This window comes from Ceratotherium simum, chromosome X (assembly GCF_057802395.1).
Source record: "Ceratotherium simum simum isolate JZ-2026a chromosome X, ASM5780239v1, whole genome shotgun sequence".
Classification (NCBI taxonomy): Eukaryota; Metazoa; Chordata; class Mammalia; order Perissodactyla; family Rhinocerotidae; genus Ceratotherium; species Ceratotherium simum.
The window spans coordinates 109,760,830-109,780,579 of NC_141940.1; the positions used below are offsets into that span (position 1 = coordinate 109,760,830).

Sequence of the window (19,750 nt, forward strand, 5' to 3'; positions counted from 1 at the left end):
TGTTGTCTAAACCTGTCACAATGTGTTGGGGAGTCTGAGACCAAACCTGAATGTTTCTGAACCCTTGTTGGCTGGCTGCAGGCACAAAGCAGTTATTCTAACAACTGCCAGCAGAGAATTGCTTGCTAGGGCTTTAAGGATGGAGGTGAAATATGAAGAAGGATTTGGTTCCAGGAAGAATCACATTATTGAGTCCTCTTGGTCATAAACCTATAAGTCAAGTTATCAATTCATTTTCCTTGAGGTAGCTTCCCATACTGGCGAAATAACACAAATGTAATAACACAAATGTAAATACGTCAGACATGCTCTGTTTCCTGGGGGGAGTGCCCCTTGAAGGTTGTTTGTTTTTGCGCCCACATCCCTTTTGGATGTTTAGGGATTTGGTATTCTCCTAGCTGGGCCCAGGGGAGGGGTTTGGGGGCTCATGAGATTGGGGAAGAGAGGGGATGGGAGAAACAATTGATATGCTTAGGAAAGCATCCCCACCAAAAGACTACAGATCTGACTTAGAGATGACTACAGCGGACATCCCTGTGTAGGGATCTCTAGAAGCCGTGACCTGTTTAAAGAGATTGAAGTTTCCTTGTGACAGCTTTAGTTTTTTGCTTTACTAGGGAAGTGGAAGGAGAGTCAAGTTTTTGAGTCAGGAAGTGCAGAGAGAGAGCTGGAGAAGTGTGGAGGGGTGGCGACAGACCAGAACGCCAGAGGTAACAGGAGAGAAGCTAAGAGGAGCCATTCCAAGTGACAGGTGACCGACAATGACCAAGATGTGTAAGCATTGGCCAGGAATCCTCCAACATTCATGAAGACACCGATGTCCTATTAGTCATGCCACATAAAGGCTCAAGTTATTCTATTTGGCTCTTAAAACAATGAAATTGAAAGACTGGAAAATTTGGGGACCCTCAGATTGCATTTTTTTTTTTTTGTGAGGAAGATCAGCCCTGAGCTAACATCCATGCCAATCCTCCTCTTTTTGCCGAGAAAGACTGGCCCTGGGCTAACATCTGTGCCTATCTTCTTCTACTTTATATGGGACGCCGCCACAGCATGGCCTGACAAGCTGTGCATCAGTGTGGGCCCAGGATCAGAACCTGGGCCGCTGCAGCGGAGCGAGCACGCTTAACTGCTATGCCACGGAGCCAGCCCCTCAGATTGCATTTTGAAGACTCCATCTGTGATAGGGACCAGGAAGTAATGCTTAGGACGACAGCCACCATCCTGTTAGAATGTGTCAGTGGACTGGCAGAAGTTGGTATTGATTTAGGGGATACTGGTGGACCCTGAGGGACTGAGATGGACTGGATCCCACAAGATGCCCTAAAAATCCTGAACAACTACAGAGCGATTGGCAAAACAGTTTTCAAGAGGAAAGAGAATGCATATGCAGCTTTATCAGAGTTTGCTTGAAGATAAAACTCTTTGAGGGGCCAGCCCCGTGGCTTAGCGGTTAAGTGCACGCACTCCACTACTGGCGGCCCGGGTTCGGATCCAGGGCGCGCACCGACGCACCGCTTCTCCAGCCATGCTGAGGCCACGTCCCACATACAGCAACTAGAAGGATGTGCAACTATGACATACAACTATCTACTGGGGCTTTGGGGAAAAAAAAGGAGGAGGATTAGCAATAGATGTTAGCTTAGAGCCGGTCCTCCTCAGCAAAAAGAGGAGGATTAGCACGGATGTTAGCTCAGGGCTGATCTTCCTCACCAAAAAAAAAAAACAACAAACTCCTCTTTGATTCCCAGAGATTGGGGTGGGGACTAGTTACATGAAAAGTGATTACCAAGATGATTACTGCATGGGGCCCACCGTGGTGTGGCGTAGTGGTTAAATTCAGCAGTGCACTTCCCTTATGGTTGGGATCCCAGGGGCAGACCTACACCACTCATCAGCCATGCTGTGGCAGTGACCCACATATAAAGTGGAGGAAGACTGGGCACAGATGTTAGCTCAGGGCTAATCTTCCTCAAGCAAAAAAAATAGGAGGATTGGCAACAGATGTTAGCCCAGGGCTAACCTTCCTCAGCACACACACCCAAAAAAGATAATTATTGCAGACTCTGGATTTCCAAAAAGCCTCTACTTCTTTCAAAAAATAAAAGGGGATGGGGGTATACAGTATCCTAAATTCTCAGAACCCCTCGGAAGGAACTTCCTTCCAACTCCACTTCACTCCCAGTTCCAAGCCTCTAGCATGCCTCCGGACATCTCGGACTGCTATCTTATGGATTTGAGGACTGTATTCTCAAATACTTAAGCTAGAGGGCTTGGAAAAGACAGCTTCCATTTGCTCTGTGGGGCTCTGCCAGTGTGAAAAGATGCCCTCAAGGTATTTAGGAGCTCCCGCTACTTTCTAGGAATTGGTAGGAAAACTAATTGAAGACAGGAATGACCCGGAAGAGTTAGTTTATTTAAATGATGTGGTTTTACTTTGCTTGGTCTTGGAGAAGCAGAATGCTTCTTACTGTACTAGGCCCTTCTATAAACCTCTTTTTTAAAAATGAGAGTGAAAGAGGCATCAATGATAAAAGATAACTTCTTCTTCAAGGGTGGGCTCTACAGAGTAAATATGCCGATTGGCGAAAAGGGCCCAATTTCAGAAACAGTAAAGCTTCCAAAAGAAAAGTACATTTTGGTCATAATGAAATGTCACAACGAGACCATGTAATGTCATGCAAGGGGTGTAATAATCACAGTGGCTTATTACATCCCTCACAGTAGGAATATACCTGCTACACAGAACACAGACACATTTCAGTTCCTGCTTGAATCAGGAACAGAAGTCTCTCTCCGGACAGGTCAGTACCACACTATGTAATGTATTGCTCAAAATATATGTCAGCTAACGTACAAAAATCAAAATTTAGCGCTTTTAGATGCTCAGGAATAATGTACGAAAACTCAAATGTTCAAAGTCAAATGTACCATTTTTAAAGTTTATTTGATGGCTTATAGTTTTTTAAAGCTTGTTTTACAGTTTAAATCAGAAAGAAAGGGGAAACTTATTTCGCTATTTCCAAAAGATTAAGGTGATTCTCTATTTTTTTCCCACGAAGTAGTCTACGTCAGCAAAACAGTACACTGTGTGCTATTTTGGCTTCTTGGGAAACATGACATGTTCAGGTTTACTAGAAAGAGATAATGATCGCTTTTAGCCACACATCTCCCTAAATTCATTGGGATATTAGTCTAGAGAGAAAATGGCGGCGGGGTAGGGGTAGGAGAAATTCCTCAGTTTAGGATCAGAAATGGGTAATGGATGACTTAATTTAAGGTTAGTTGTAGAACCACTGGCCTCCAACTGTGTATTTCTGTCACTTACACTTTTCCCACAAAGAGATTTCACAACAATAAATTCACAAAACAGTCCCATAGTGTAGTTTTATATTCTTAAATCAAGAAAAGGCGATATTTAAAAAGCATTAGCTAGAATTCTATAGCTGATTTGTTAAAAACGAACAACCACTCAAAAAATCACTGCCCTGTGAACGTTCGTTCTTGCCATTTATTTTGACGCAAACAGAAATAGAACAGCGTTTTTACATCCGGCATTTCTGTGTGGTGCAGACATGCCGTTTTCTATGAATTTTCCCACTTCTGGAAAATGTATCTCTGAAACGTGTCGTGCAATAAGCCAGGTAGAACTATGACGCAATAACCCCCTGAAAGTTGCCTTACAAAAATGATGTCATTTGGCGCAGATGTAGTCATTTTTGTAACACAGGTAGATAAGCAAGCTCCCTCCACGTCGTCTCTGATTCCCCCACCCCCACCGTGTGCAAGATGCAAAAAGACATTTTCCAGGCTTCCTAACTCTCAACTTGTCAAGGTGCGCGCACCGCAGCGGCTCGAGCCCACCGCTCGTGCAGACGAAGAGGTACCACTGCGAAGGGACTAGCACAGCCGAGCGTTTCCAGCCCCGACGGCGACGCCGCGGGGGAAGCCACGTCGGGCCCGGCAGGCGGCCGCGACGCCGGACCGCCTTAATCCCTCCGTGGGGCCCGCTGGCGTGGCCGGCCGGAACGTGGGGCCCCGCGGGCGTGGGACAGCCCTGCCCCCACCCCACTCCCACACCCGCTCCCGCTCCCGCGGCGCCGGAAGTGACGCGCGCTGGCTGAAAGATGGCGGCATTGGCGTGCGACCAGAGGGAAGGTAAACACCCTCCGGGCCGCGGCCCGCCCGCGGGGCCCCTCGAGGCGCCGGTGGGGGCCGAGGGTGCCTCCCGAGCCTGCTCCCCAGCTCTCGGCTTCCCACCCATCACCCTCCCTACCCGCGTGGCAGCCCTCTGCGTTGCGACGACGGCGCATGGAGCCCCCTACCGGTGGGCCCCGCCTCCCTGGGCGGACCCCGGGCGGCTCCCGCGGCCCGCAGGGGGCGCGCGGCCCGGAGCGGCCCCTGGCTCGTGGCCCCGTACGCTCCGCCCCTTGCCCGCCCCTTTCCCGCCTTCCTCCACCCCCGGCGTGGGTGATCCCGAGGCTCGGCGGGCTTCGGGGCAGAAGCTCGGAGACGCCGTCGTCGACGCCACCGCCGCCGGCGCTTCTCCTGCTGCCCGCGGCCCCCCGGCCCCTTCCCCCGCCCGCGGCCCCGAGTCGGTCCTCCCGCCGAGCCCCGCCGGGCGCCGCGAGGCCCCTGGCGTTGGCAAGGCCGGGCCCAGCCCCGACGCCGCGCCGCCTCGCGCCGAGCCCGACTGTCTCGACTCGCGACTCAGCGCTGTCTTCTTTCCCAGGACTGGTTCCGAGGGGGCCGCAGGCGCGCAGACTCGCCCCGCGCCGGAGGGCCCCGGCCCGGCCCGAGAGCGGCCCCTTGTAGACGTTCGAGGAGCCTGCCGAGTGCCGTCCCGGCGCCCGACCGCCCACCGCCCGGCCCGCCGGCCCGCTTCTTCCTGATGCAGACTGCCGTCCACTAGAGGCTGGACAGACCCCCGAGGTGCGTAGCCGCCCCTGGCCCTCCGGCCTCCGGGAGCCCGGGCTTCGTCTGCGGCCCCGCGCTAGGCACGGGTTCCGTAGCCCTTTCTGCACAGCCCCGAGTCCAGCATTCGGGAGACGTCGGCACCTAATTTGTCTTTGAGTTTACTTAAATTGTTTGAAATTTAATTTTTTTCAAGGAGAGGGAAAAAAAAAAAAGGAAGAAGCATAATTCAGCCATTTTTTGCAGCACACAGCTGCAGGTACCATGATTATTTTCTCCCTAACCCCTTCCTTCCCTTTAAAAATTATATTTATGCCTGAAATAGAACTATGCGAAATGCGAGGCTTAAAACGTGGAATCAGAAGGTCTGGGTTCGAGTGGGTGACTCTGAGAAAATCGCTTACCGAGCCTCGGTTTCTTATCTATGAAATCTAGTCAGTAATAGCCACATCACAGGGTAGGGAGGACTATATGAGGTCATATACGTGAAAATAATCTATAGCTGTAAAGTGTTGTAAAAATGAAAGGAAATTTTTAAAGTAACCTTTGCTAGACTGGTTAACGTTGTAGTGGCTAACTGTTGCTGCCTCTTTATTTCTATATTATCAGTATAAGCAATAAGTACCGAATAGCGAAGCAGTGCCGTGAATCGACTAGATATATAATAGTCACGTTGCTTGGCCTTCTTCCTACGAAATGCTAACTGCTTATTTAAATAACGGTATTTAATTCAAATTTAACGTTACTGTAGTGCTTTGCTTTTCATTTTTCTAGGCCGCTTATGCCCCTTTTCTTACTCGGAATGTTTACTTAACACCTTACATTTGTTTAGTCTTTTATATTTTCTGAATTGGTGTTTTCTTTTGTTAATCTGATTAAATTGTAATTTAGAAAATGCTTTTAAGGTATGCACCCTAATTTTAATGCCTGTTTTTCCTATCTAGGGAACAGGATGCCTGAGTATCTCTAATTTGGAAATTGCTTTTGAAGAGCTTATAAATGCATTCAAATTTCTGTAATTCTTAATAGATCTAGAAATGTGTAGGAAATGTCAACTTTTTGACACTGAATGTAATTTCTCTTTTTTAATCATCACAACACTTAGTAGGTGCTTAGAACCAGTTTTTCAGTGGTAAAGGATGTTAATTTGCACTTTTGCTGATTAACTTGGGGGTATAGTAGGATAGGAAATATTTGTGGTTTGAAAATTGGACTTATTTGTCAGAATTTATGTGTAACATCAGTATGGAATCATTCTTGGCACATCAAAAATTAGTATAGTTTGGCTTAAAAAATGGTCCACAAAAAGTGAGAGCAGCTTTTTTTTTTTAGTATATTGTTATTTCTAGCTAACAAATGGTTTTCTGAGGTTTTTTTCTGAGATGTTTTATTAAATTTATAATCCAATACCAGTTGTCTTTCGGAGTATGCTTTTGTGTTTTGTAAAAAGGCAGGATAATATAAGGCGGGCAAGATTAAATTAGCAAAAGGAAGAGCCTACTTTTATGTGCTAGCTTTTATACATTGGGTTTATCACTTATTCTGAAGCGAAAATTTTGGCAAATAACTGCTTTATCAGTAATTTCAAGGTTTGACCTTCCCTCTGCCTTGATTTGGGTTTTCTGGGGCTAGAACCTTGGAACCAGGGCTGGCTTGGCCTCATGGGTGTTCAGAGGGGCCCCAAACTTGGTTTAATAATCTGCGCGTAAAACTAGCATTGTACGATGTAAAGGTGAACGGGAAAATTCATGCTAATAATTTAAAATTTGAATTTTTTTTACGTAGGACACATTAAACAGCAAATAAAAAAATACCATGAAAAGTCAAGAGAGACCTCAGAAGAAAGGAGAAAGCTTTATATTTTAGTACCTTTAACGACACTCTTTTCCTCCTTTTCAATAAGGGGCCCCGCATTTTTCATTTTGCCCTGGGCCCCAAAAATCATGTAGCTGGCCTTTCCCATTGTGAATGTTTTGAGAGGGAATAACATTAACTGTGAGCAAAATGACTCTTTAGGTTCTGAGGGGTTGGACTAATTTATTGGAATATATTTTCTCTGAATTGGAGTGCTGGAGCTCGGGTGAGGGTTTTTATTGACGAGAAATGAGAGTCATTGGTGAAGTGTTGTAGACTCTGAAGTCAGGCGGCCGCCAACTCCACTACTGATTACCACTTGTAGCCTTGGGCAAGTTACTTAACCTCTGTGAGCTTTGATTTTTCTCATCTTTAATTCGGGGTTGGTTACAGAACACAGAGAGTTGTGAGGATTAAATTTATCTAGTCATCCAACAAATATTTATTAAGCACTTATCACGTGCCAAGTGCTGTTCTTCCTAGGTTCTGGGGATACAACAGTCAATGAAACCAAACCAAACCAAAATAAAAGAAGAAACAAACAAACAAAAAAGTAAACTAAATAAGGAAAATAGTCTATATCTCTATTTAGTATACTACAGAGAAAAATAAAGCCGAAAAGGAAAGTAGGGATTTTCTGGTTGATGGGGTGGGTGAGGAGTTTTCAGTTTTAAAGAGGGGGTTTGAGGAAGGCCTCACTGAGATGACCCTGGAGTAGAGACCTGAAGGGAGCCATATATATCTGGAGATCAGTAGGCAGAGGGAACGGCAAGTGCAGAGGCCTTAAGGTGGGCAAGTGGCTGGTTTTCAAGAAACAGCGAAGAAGCCAGTGTATCTGGGGCAGCCTGAACAAGGGGGAGAGTAATAGGAGAGGGTGATTATTGCCGTTTTAGGGATCACTGGAGGAGTTCTTATAGTTCATCTTTCTGTGGGTATATGTCGTACTGCTGCTGGCCCAAGTGTGGAAGACCTTTTCAGAATTAGAAATTTTAACTTTGGAATAAAGAAACTAGAAAAGGCAAGATATTTTTCTCAGATTTTGTTTTGAATATAAGACCTTTGAAGCTCATCTGGCTGCATCATTGAAGCAAATAAGAATAGATAGGAAATTTATTCTTTGTCTCTGATAAGATCATTGAATTTAGTTAATGATTCTGCACCATTTAAAGATTTGCAGGAAATCTGTATCATAACATCAGGACCTTCCAAAATATTTAGTTTAGCTGTATAATTCTTTAGGAGAACTCAAACGTTAACATTACAGTGTTGATGATGTCACGTTAGGATGTAACTTAGAAGATTTGGGGTTCTATTCCCCAGTAGAGGCTTTTCCTAGAATTCTCACTGGATCCAATCTCTAAAGGCTAGGAAAGCTGTTTTCCATGACATCACTCTTGGACTACTTCTACTTGTAGTGAGGAATAAGCAGAGGAGCATTAAATTAAAATCTTCTGATGAAAAAATAGCATTGAAGCAGGAGTGTTTTTTTTCTTATAAGGTTTCTTGTATCATAGGATGACTAAATACTAAACATACCTGAAAAGTGAAGTAATTTGGATAATAGGTGCCAGCCTGGAGGCTGGAGGACCCAGAGCCTTCCTAAAAGCTTAGTTAAACGGTCATTTGCAATTTAGTACTGAGTTATAAAAACGTTTTGATGGACAAGAAAGAATTTCCAGTATTAAACAAATTAAAGTTAACTTATGCAGCCTTTCCTTCCATATTAAACTGAGTTTCTCAATTTGAGTAGTGTATCTGAGGGTAAAATGACTGCTTATAATAGAGCTAATAAAGGTAGTCTGTTTTCAAATTTTTCTTTCCTTTTAGATTGAGAAGTTGGCCGCTTTGAGATTGTTGAATTTAAAATTTGTACTTCAGGGGCCAGCCTGGGTGGCGCACCAGTTAGGTGCGCGCGCTCCGCTGCGGCGGCCGGGGATTCGCATGTTCGGATCCCGGGCGCACACTGACGCACCGCTTGTCAAACCATGCTGTGGTGGCGTCCCATACAAAGTAGAGGAAGATGGGCACGGATGTTAGCCCAGGGCCAGTCTTCCTCAGCAAAAAGAAGAGGATTGGCATCGGATGTTAGCTCAGGGCTGATCTTCCTCACAAAAAAAAAATAAAAATAAATAAAATTTGTACTTCATAGGTTACAGAAATTGTGAGAAATTTTGTGACTCAGAAATTAATTCTATTTTTATCCGTAGTAAGCCTTGCATTTTCTTTTTACTATGCGCAAGTATGGCATTTTCTGCATAGGCATCAACTTTGGTAGGCTAACGGTTTGAGGATGAAGGTAGCATGAAATAATTTAAATTTTTCGTTGAAGATAAGTATATCAACCTCTGAGAATCTAGTTTTTGTACTGAATAACAGGATTTTGTATGAATTTTCAAGCAGCTGTGGGAGGGATGTGAAAGCATTAAATTATTGCTTATGGCATGAACACGGAGGTTAGTTAATTTTGAAACATCTTCTGTTTAATTGCCTAGAATTTTGCCTTCAAATCAGAATGGCAGCCTTCTGACTGAAAAGGAAGCATTTAATTTCTTTGCCTTTAATTTCCTGTCCAATTTTACCCCCACCAGACTTCTTTCTTTGCTGGTCACTAGAGAGTTTGAACTGTTAGAAATTTCTGTGATATAAATAGCAGTAATAGTCTTCCAGGGCAGAGGTAGGAAGAGGTTGTTTTGTGTGTGTGTGTTGTCATTTATCTCTTATTGTACCGTCAGTGGTACTCAAACCTTTTGGTCTCGGGGCCTTGTTATACTGTTAAAAATTATTGGGATCCCAAAGAGCTTTTGTTTATGTGGGTTGTATCTATTTATATTTACCATAATAGAAATTAAAACTGGGAAACTTAAAAAATACTTGCTTGTACTTCGTTTTTAAAAACCCATTACGCATTAATCTAAATAACATTTTTTAATGAAAAATAACTATTTTCTAAAACAATGAAAGTCTTAGAAGAGTGGCATCATTTTACATTTTTGCAAATCTCTTTAATGTCTGGCTTAATAAAAGACAATGGGTTTCTTATTGGTGTCTGCATTCAGTCTGTTAAGATATCACACATGTAGCCCCTGGAAAACACTGAGAGAATGAAAGTGAAAAAGACAAATAACTTTTTAAATTATTATTATGAGAATAGTTTTGACCTGGCGAAGTCCTTTTAGGGAACTAGGACCCCAGTTGTTCCTGGACCACACTTTGAGAATTGCTATACTAATCATTCTTAAGCACAGAAATGTGAGCCTTTCTTTTTTCTTTAGTCATTGCCAAGTTTATGAAACAAGACAAACTCTTCAGTTTTTCTTTCCTAGTAGTATAAGTTGCCTTGTCATTTAGTTTATGTTGGTTCCCCTTTTGAAAAAAATCTACCATTTGAAATTCTGAAAGCCAAGTGTAGAATACATACCTATACAGGTTTATAAACCATGATTTCCCTTAATCTGATGGTCCATTTTGAAAAGTGAGGATACAGAATTTCTGTACATTGAATGTTTTGTATGTAAGTAAATATCTTTTTTCAAAGCCCTTTAACAGGTTTTTCCCCCAGCCATCATTGATTTTTAGAGTTCTTGAGTTTCATTTAGTTTTACAATGATTAGTCCTTATAGTTACTAATTTATTCCTTAAATTGCTATAATTCTTTAGGGCATTTTTATGCATGAGATTTTGTATATTTTTCTTTTGTATTCTTCTTACACTTTCCTTTTATCTAGTTATTTATTATTTTTATTTGCTTATATGTGTGTTTTTGTGTTGTTTTTGTTTTATTTTAATTTAAGCCTCATGTCTTTTTCTTTTCTTCGTAGCTTCCAGGGTATGGATTGTGAACAAGTTGATTTTGTTTCACGTGTTCATTTGTAAGTTTGGTTGTTTGATACCGTAAACGCTTATGTTATAAATCCGTGCTGTCCAATAGAATGTAATACAAGCCATATATGTAATTTTAAATTTTTTCATAGCCAGTTTAAAGAAAAAGTAACAAAAAAGGTGAGATTAATTTTAATGCATTCTATTTAACCCAATATATCCAAAATATTATTGCAGCATATAATCAGTATAAAAATTCGTATGAGATATCTTACATTTTTTTTGTCCTAAGTCTTCAAAATCTGGTGTTCATTTTACACTTACAGCACATCTCAATTTGGACTAGCCACATTTCAAGTGCTCAATAGCCCCGTGGCTAGTGACTTCCACATTGAACAGCACAGTTATAGAAAGTAGCTACTCTGGTTAGGGCAGAAAAGCCTAAGGAGCCGAGAAAAGCTAGAAAATTATACTTGAGTGATGAGAAAAAAACGAAAAATAACACCATTGCAAAACGAGGTCCAGTGTTTTGACTAACAGTGTGTCTCCTCATCTTTTATAAACTTGCATTGTGATAAACCCTAGGGAGATGTGGGGTCTGTAGAAGGGAGTTTGAGGGGTGTCAAGTTCCTGTGGTCTTGTGGATGATAAGGAACATTAGACAAGAATTGGACAAGGCAAGCCAGCATTGATTGACCTCTGGTGGCGGCCTTGCTCTAGGCTAGACATTTAATTTATGTTCATTTATTCACCACCCCAGCTCAATAATAAGATGGTGTGATTATTATTCCTAATATATGGATGGAAACTGGGGTCAGAAAGTTACCTAAATTTCTCCAGGTCACACAGGTGGTAAGTACTAGTAAGCACTCTGATTTCAAAGGTTTTGCTCTTTCTAACCACACTATTTTGTATTTTTTGCAAATCAGATTATAGTCTTAACTGTATTTCTTTTTTTTTTTTTTGCTGTTTTTTTTTTTTGTGTGTATGTGAGGAAGATCAGCCCTGAGCTAACATCCATGCCAATCCTCCTCTTTTTGCTGAGGAAGACTGGCCCTGGGCTAACATCTGTGCCCATCTTCCTCCACTTTATATGGGACGCCGCCACAGCATGGCCTGACAAGCAATGCATCGGTGCGTGCCTGGGATCCGAACCCGGGCCGCCGCAGTGGAGCGCACGCGCACTTAACTGCTATGCCACGGGGCCAGCTCCTTAACTGTATTTCTAACTATTTGTATGACCTTGAAGAAAAATTTCACCTGTGGACCTCAGTGTCTTCATCTATCAAGTTAGAGTTGGTCTGGATCTTGAGAGACTTTACTGAAAAGATGGGCTGGGGTTGCTAGGGAGAAGGATTTCTCCAGAGTTAACTGGACTGTTAAAGGGTCAGGTGTATTATATTGGTTATATCCAGTAGCACCAAGTGAAGGGGCATCATAATCAGCGCTAATGTTATGGTGTACTTAAGGGCTGTATACTCTTCTAAGTCTTTACATGTGTTAACTCATTTAATCCTCACAGCGACCTATGAGATAGGTTCTATTAATATTAGTATCCTCTTTCTACAGATGAGAACATTAGAGCCCAGAGAAGCCTAAGTAGCTTGCCCCAAGGTCACAGAGCTAATAGATAAATCTAGGGTTCAAACATAGGCATCTGACTCCAGACCTGTACTCCTAATTCACTACTTCCATTTAGAGACTGTGTCATGTTGATCAGTTAATAACCACTGAGTATTTTATGATTTCTACTTATATACGTGCTTCCCATAAAAATGTGAAATAACTGCTGCCGCTGTCAGGCAGTTAGTCTTATTGGTAGATGCACCAAGCTTTTTCATGTAGAAAAGAAGTTACTGCATATGTCCCAGCTATCACAAATTAGTTTTTTTTTTTTTTTTTTTGACTTTAAAGATTTTATTTATTTTACTTTTCCCCCCAAAGCCCCAGTAGATAGTTGTATGTCATAGCTGCACATCCTTCTAGTTGCTGTATGTGGGACTCAGCCTCAGGATGGACGGAGAAGTGGTGCCTCGATGTGCACCCGGGATCCGAACCCGGGCCACCAGCATTGCAGCACGCGCACTTAACCACCAAGCCACAGGGCCGGCCCACAAATTAGTTTTAGAAGTCAGTTTAGATCAGATAAACATCACAGATGCATTGCTAAGTCTTGAAAGATAGCTATAGCTTATTTACTTTGCATATCTATATAAGTGCATTATGCTTCTGTAAAATCATATAAAACATAGAAGAATAAATGAGAATTTTATGACTAAAATTTTTTAGAGATCATCATATTGAATGCTCTCATTTTACAGATGCAGAGATAAGACCAAGAAAGTTTGAGTAACTTACTCAAAGTATAGCTATTTCTGTTCTAAAACTGTGTATTAGTTTGGGACCTTAGTTATCTATAAGAGAAATCCACCTGAAGCAGTAAAAAGGCGGAATTTATTCTAAAAAATGTAAGAATTTCTCTTAGAACCCAAGGGCAGGAGTAGAACTGGGCCTAGGAACTGGAAAATGAAGGTGTGGGGAGCACTCCGTGTTCTCTCGTCTTGGCTTTATTCTTCTTTCTCAGTTGACTGGCTTTCTCTGATACTCAGCCCACATGGCAGAAGTTGGTGCCCACAGCTGCTCTTTGACATGTTCCAGTTCCAGTCATACACAGTCAGTGCACGTCTCTCTCTCCCTTTCTTTCTCTCCTCTTCTCTTTTCTAAATTCTTGACAAAAGAGTGTTCATCTTGATTCATATTTCCCACCCCAGTCTGACCATATGTGACTGGGGGCGGGATCACAGAGTGGAAGCCTGCCTGCTAGGAATCCCCTGTGGTGGGCTGGGTGCCCAGAGGAGAGCCGGTGCTGTCCTTACATCCTTGGGGTCTTTTGACTCCCAGTCCTCCTCCTCTCCTTTTTTTTTTCTTGCTTCTTTGCCCTATGATGTTTCCACCGTAGTAAGTATCTGGAACCTAGACTGCTTTTTCGTGAGAAAGCATAGTATCTCCTTTTAAACATTTCCTTTAGATGGAACCTTTTTCAGAAGAGTGAATATTAGCTGTTTGAGACTTTATCAGATAGTGATAATTGTTGAATAGAGAGGGTTACTTTGATAAGAAGTGAAATATATGATATTTTAGGCACTGTCAAAATAACAGATTAATGAAACACAAAGCAGTCTACTCTCAAGTATACGAACGCTGATGTCCAGCCTTCTATTATTAAATCTCCATTAAATGTGACCAGTACATCTTGATGAGTCACAGTGGTAATTGGTGTCCATAATGATCCTGAGAAAGATAATGAAATATCAGATTTTTCATCCAGTTTAATTTGTTGTATTTTTTTATTCTAATTATTTTGAAAATTGATAATTACTGTGATGTTGATAGCCCTCTACTAACCAGAATATTTGATTATTCAGACACCACACTATGGGAGGTTCCTTTTGTTCCCAGTATGCATTTGTGTACATATGCCTTATATCACTTGGAAAATTCTAAGCTCATTAATTTACCTTTAAAAATAATTCAGGAAAAAAAACCTGATAGCTTACTTTAATCTTGAATGTGAAAGCAATTCTGCCAAGCATTGATTACAGTGTCTAAAATATTTTATATGTATTTTTCAAATTATAGACAGCCCTTTTGTATTCCACCTTTCCAAAATGAAAGTATATAGTTTTTGGATTAATGTAGTACTAATAAAAAATTTGATATTAATTTAATCTTGTGCATACTTTGCTGTCTTAGGTAAGTGAACATATATGGTATCATCAGTAAAACATAAAGGTAAGTTAGGGACAAATGGGGAGAAAGAGGTCTCTTGATCAGATGAGGAATACAAAAGAAAAAACTGATTGAGGAGAGGGTAAAATTATGATTCTGTTTAGATGATGATTTTGAGATCCCTGTGGGACACAGAAAAAGTGTCTAACAGGTGGTTTGCTATATACAGTACTACTGTAAGGATAGAGATTCGGACAGAGATGGTCAAGGTGTTGGTACAGGTTTTAGTAGAAGCCATGGATTTAGATGAGATCATTTAGGGAGACACAGTGTTTAGATGAGAAGCGAAAAAGTACGAGAACAGAATCCTGGGAGCACCAATGTTTGAAGGGTAGTTCAAGAAAAATGAGCCCAGGAAGGAGATTGAAAAATAAGCAGCCCAAGAATAGGAAGAGAATCAGGAAAATAGTGTCATGAAGCTGAGAGAGAGATGAGCTGAGGGAGTAAGTCATGCTGCCAAAGGATCCTGAGAAATAGGGACTAGGATATAACCATTGGATTTGGCAATTAGGGATTTTTTTAAAGATTTTTTTAATGAAATTTTTTAAAACAATAATACACTTTCATTGGAGATTAGAAAACACAGATTGGCAAAAAGGGGGAAAAAAAAGTAGAACTGCCTCATACTCTACCATCCCAAGATAACCATTTTTAACATTTTGGTATATTATCCTTTCAGAAGTTTTCTTATTTAACAAAGGTTTTTTTTGAGATGACCTCAGACTGGGATAACTACTGAATAAATGGGTTAATATGTCAAGAAGTTAAATATAGGGTGTTATAGACAACATATTGATGAAACAAAGCAGTAAAATCTAGTGTAGCCTACTCACAAGAGTGAAGTAGTGCCTTCAGCATGTCCGTGGACGCTGCCTTTTCACTCTCAGCAACTGAAGGCTTGGCCAAGCCCAGGGTGCAGCGGGGATTCCTGGAAGGCACACACCTCCATACCCAACATAAGGCCTGGCACACAGAAGTGCTCTTCCTTTTAGTAAAGAAAGAGGGAGGCACTGGTAATAGAGTGGTGCGATCTGCAGTCTCAGCCTCTCTGAAGAAGGAGGTGTAGAGCAGGTGACAGCAGTGACTGTGCTGCCAGTTGCTTCACTGGAGGGCTCATGGTCCATCCAGACACCCAACAAGGAAAGGAAAGAGCTTGGGAGATTGGGTCTGATACCAGAAGATCTGAGCGGGAAAAGGACAGAGGTAAAGTTCAGAGATGATAGACTGACTGAAAAGAGAGGAGAAAGTTAAGCCCGAGAATGGGAAGTTGACAGTTAAGATTTCAGATGTGGATGAGTTCTGGATTGTGGCAAGATCCAACAGGCTTGAGAATAAGGTTTTAAAATGGAGGAAGGTGGGGGCCAGCCTGGTGGCGCAAGCGGTTAAGTGCGCGCCTTCCGCTGCGGTGGTCCGGGTCCGCCGGTTCGGATCCCGGGCGGGCACCCACACACCGCTTGTGAGGCCATGCTGTGGTAGCGTCCCATATAAAGTAGAGGAAGATGGGCATGGATGTTAGCCCAGGGCCAGTCTACCTCAACAAAAAAAGAGAAGGATTGGCAGATGTTAGCTCAGGGCCGATCTTCCTCACAAAAATAAAAATAAAAAAAATAAAATGGAGGAAGGGGGGAGGTTCTAGGAGTTGAGGTGGTCAGGGAACTTTGACTCTTGGTTTTTGGAGGAGTGATCCTATGTGAACATTGAAGAGGTGGAGAAGATGACTCTCAGCCAGGTGCCAGTGTCGTCAGTGAATGTGGGAGAGCGATTGGTAAGGATGTGTGTATATAATAAGTGACAAGGAGCAATAGAAGATGGATTTTTATCTGAGCGAAAGGCAATATTTTAGAAAAAGGACAGAAGAGAGCTAAGAGAAGTCTTAGAAGGTAGGTTTGTAAGCTATAGAAGAGTATTTTGTTCCAAGAAGAATATAGAAGGGTATTTTTTCTTATTTAAATCAGACTGCAGAGAAAACTTTCTGTGACCAGCATGAGCCTGTAGGGGGGTTTGTTTACAATGAAGCAAGGTTCCACAGGGCACATTGGAAAGGGTTGGGAGGGAATTCTGGACAGGAAGATGGGTCATTGGGGAGGAAGCTGGGAGCTGTGTGAGGATGAGAGTTAAGGAGAGGATAGATGGCCTGGGTGGGTTGCATGAAAAGGAGAAAATTACTTTGCTTCGTAAACAGTCTAATAGACTGAATTAGTTTATTCTGCTTTATTTAGATCTAATTATAATTCTACTATCTTGGCTTCATTTCTCTGATATGCAAAAATGTGGTTTAATTTCCTTTAAAAATTATATATTTATATTTTAAATATATAAGCAATACATGATCATTGTTTTTTAAAATAAGGTTAATGAGGTAAGTAAAAAGGAAAAGATAAACCTCGAAATTTCTTGAAATCCCACTACCCAGGGACATCATTTTGGTATATATTCCTCCAGGCTTTTTCTCATCTAAACATACACATAAGTATTTAATTTTTGAAAATATGCTGAGTATACTGCAGTTGCCTGTTTTTTTTCACATAACAATACCTAATAAATATCATTTGTCAGAATAGGTAGATTGCTGCCATCATTTTTAGTTGTTATAGTAATCCATTATAGGACTGCACCATATTTATTTAATAATCTATTGTTAGGCTTTTGAATACTTTCCAATTTTTTATTATAAATAAGGCTAGAAAGAAAAGCCTTGTGTGTACAACTTGGCATATTTATCTGATTATTTCCTTTGGGTAAGTTTCTAAGAGTTCAAGGTCAACAGTGTACTTTTTCGTTTAATTTCTTTTTTGTCTCTTTTTCTCATAATTGAGTATTTGACTGAGGAATCCTTTTTGTGTTGATAATTTGGTGAACAATGTAAAATCAATGGGATAGGCATATATTGTTTGTAAGTTAACAATTTACCATTATTTGATGCATGTTTAATAGATTTTTTCCCCCCAGGTAGGGAAACCAAAAACATTAGCCTGCAAACCTTTAGGTTGTCTTCTCCCAAAGGGCCTGTACATTTAGGATTTAGGCAGTGGAATTGAGATAATTATAAAAATTGTTTAAGCTCTAAGTTAATAACGTCTTCAGAATGCATGGAAATGATTAACACAGTTTTTTTTATTACTTCTTTTCCAGGTGATTCATGGCAGGGGACGTGGAAGGATTCTGTTCCTCCATCCATGATACCAGTGTCTCTGCTGGGTTCAGAGCACTGTATGAGGAGGGATTGCTTCTTGATGTCACTCTGGTTATTGAAGATCATCAGTTCCAGGCCCATAAAGCACTCTTGGCCACCCAGAGTGATTACTTCAGAATTATGTTTACTGCAGACATGAGGGAGCGAGATCAGGACAAAATTCATTTAAAAGGTCTAACTGCTACTGGTTTCAGCCACGTCCTTCAATTTATGTACTATGGAACTATAGAACTGAGTATGAATACTGTTCATGAGATTCTTCAGGCTGCCATGTATGTTCAACTTATAGAAGTGGTGAAGTTCTGCTGCTCTTTTCTATTAGCGAAAATCTGCTTAGAAAACTGTGCAGAAATTATGAGACTCTTAGATGATTTCGGTGTAAACATCGAGGGAGTCAGGGAGAAGTTGGACGCCTTTCTGCTAGACAACTTTGTGCCACTCATGTCGAGGCCTGACTTCTTGTCTTATCTGAGCTTTGAGAAGCTCATGTCTTATTTGGATAATGATCATCTGAGCAGGTTCCCAGAGATAGAGCTGTACGAGGCTGTGCAGTCTTGGCTGCGGCATGATAGAAGACGCTGGAGACATACCGATACCATCATTCAGAACATCAGGTTTTGTTTGATGACCCCATCCAGTGTTTTTGAGAAGGTTGGTGCATTTGAAAGCAATAGACAGGACTCATCATTTAGTTAAGGCAGTATGTCTTTGTAGATAAGATTTCCAGGCTTGGCCAGGAGCCAAAAAGAGAATGCATAGTTTATAAGAATAGTTTATGTATAAGAAGTCTAATTTGTTGTAGCTTGTGCATTTAGGTTTTTTAAAACACATTTTGTGGGTGAAAGATGAACCAGGTAGGTAGTAGAGTAGTTTCATTTTAAAAGTACTTTTAAAGTTGAAGCTTAATTATTTAACTCAAAATATTACAGGTTTGCTTTAGCTTTTCTTTTCACAAAGTAATTAAATCTGAACTGGGTCAGGCTAGCTCTCTTTTTAAACATTAACTTAAGTAATACATGCTGAAATTAGAGTTGGGAGGAGTTTTGTAGATCTGAAAGGTATACATTAATACAGTTTTGTAGTCCTCTAAGATGTAGTAAGGAAACATGAAATAGCTGTTGAAAACCAATAGGCCCTAGTGGTGATTTTCTTCCCTACTCTTACCTAGTTCTGTTTGTCCCCCTGTTTCAGTGTGAATACTAACTAAATTTAACCATGAAAACATGGTTATGTCTAAAACCGTCGTTTTGGCATTTCTAAACAAATAGACTATAAATCCTCTACCTACATTGATCAGACACCCCTGTGCACATTTTACCACGGAATACTTCTGCTATCTTAAAAATAGTCTTTTCTCCAAAACAGCCTTGGCTTTTTTGCATGTAAGCATTTTTCATTTTTATATTAGAGTCTCACTTGTGATCCTTTCTTGCCCAAAGGAGAGAAAGCCGTTTCAGTAATTGCTTAACTTAATTGGTTTCTAATCACATGGTTACCTCTGGGGTGCTGTTTACCTCTTGCATTTTTTCTTCTTTCTAGAAAGCACACTTAAAGCTCTGGTCGACACCCTTCATGTTAAATAGTTCCTCAGCTTTAGTTACCAGACTTGGTGATAAAAATATAATATTTGCAAAGGAGAGTTGTTTACACCATTTGAAAAATAAACAAATTTGCACCTTTGAATAACACTCATGTTTTTTTTTCCCTCTAAAATGCTATAAAATGTCATTAACTTATACTTTTAATAGAGAACTCATTTTTATCAGATTTTATCTGTCTTCTCAGAACGTACTGATATGGCAGAAATAATTGAAACTAAAGAATACATTTCTCAATTATTTTTTGTTCAGTGATAATAAGGCCCACATCAACTATGTAAATCATTTGTCTCTGATGTTTTGAGTTTCTTTCTCACTATTGTTTTTATTGCTCTCTTTCCCTGGGGAATCCTGTTTTGTCTTTATACATTACATGCAAATACTTTCCCACTACTAAAACAAATAGCCCTCCAACTTCAGTCTAGATAGAAGTAGTTGTGAAATAGAAAATAAAATTTCCCCTCTTAGGGACAATATGGATAATTGATAGCAGTAAATAATTGTTCAGTGCTGAGCTGCAGAGCCTTTTTATATTCCAGTTATCAGTTCAGGGTGGTCAATAGTGACAGTGGCTGAAAGTTAA

At 41.1% G+C, this 19,750-nt stretch overlaps 1 protein-coding gene across 3 annotated transcripts in view; it reads left to right on the forward strand.

The window, feature by feature from the left end:
- The first annotated feature begins 4,084 nt into the window (after positions 1–4,084).
- The window catches only part of KLHL15 (kelch like family member 15), a 35,457-nt gene continuing 19,791 nt past the window's right edge, over positions 4,085–19,750 (forward strand). Inside the window, exons 1-3 of one of the 3 annotated variants that reach the window (XM_087427219.1) lie at positions 4,085–4,158; positions 4,733–4,932; positions 17,509–18,220. In XM_087427219.1, the coding sequence (XP_087283345.1) occupies positions 17,516–18,220 (705 nt within the window). In that variant the 5' untranslated portion in view covers positions 4,085–4,158; positions 4,733–4,932; positions 17,509–17,515. Of the gene's footprint in view, positions 4,159–4,500; positions 4,933–10,586; positions 10,638–17,508; positions 18,221–19,750 lie in introns of those variants that run through there. The other 2 variants (XM_087427220.1, XM_014791170.2) reach the window with 2 other exon arrangements.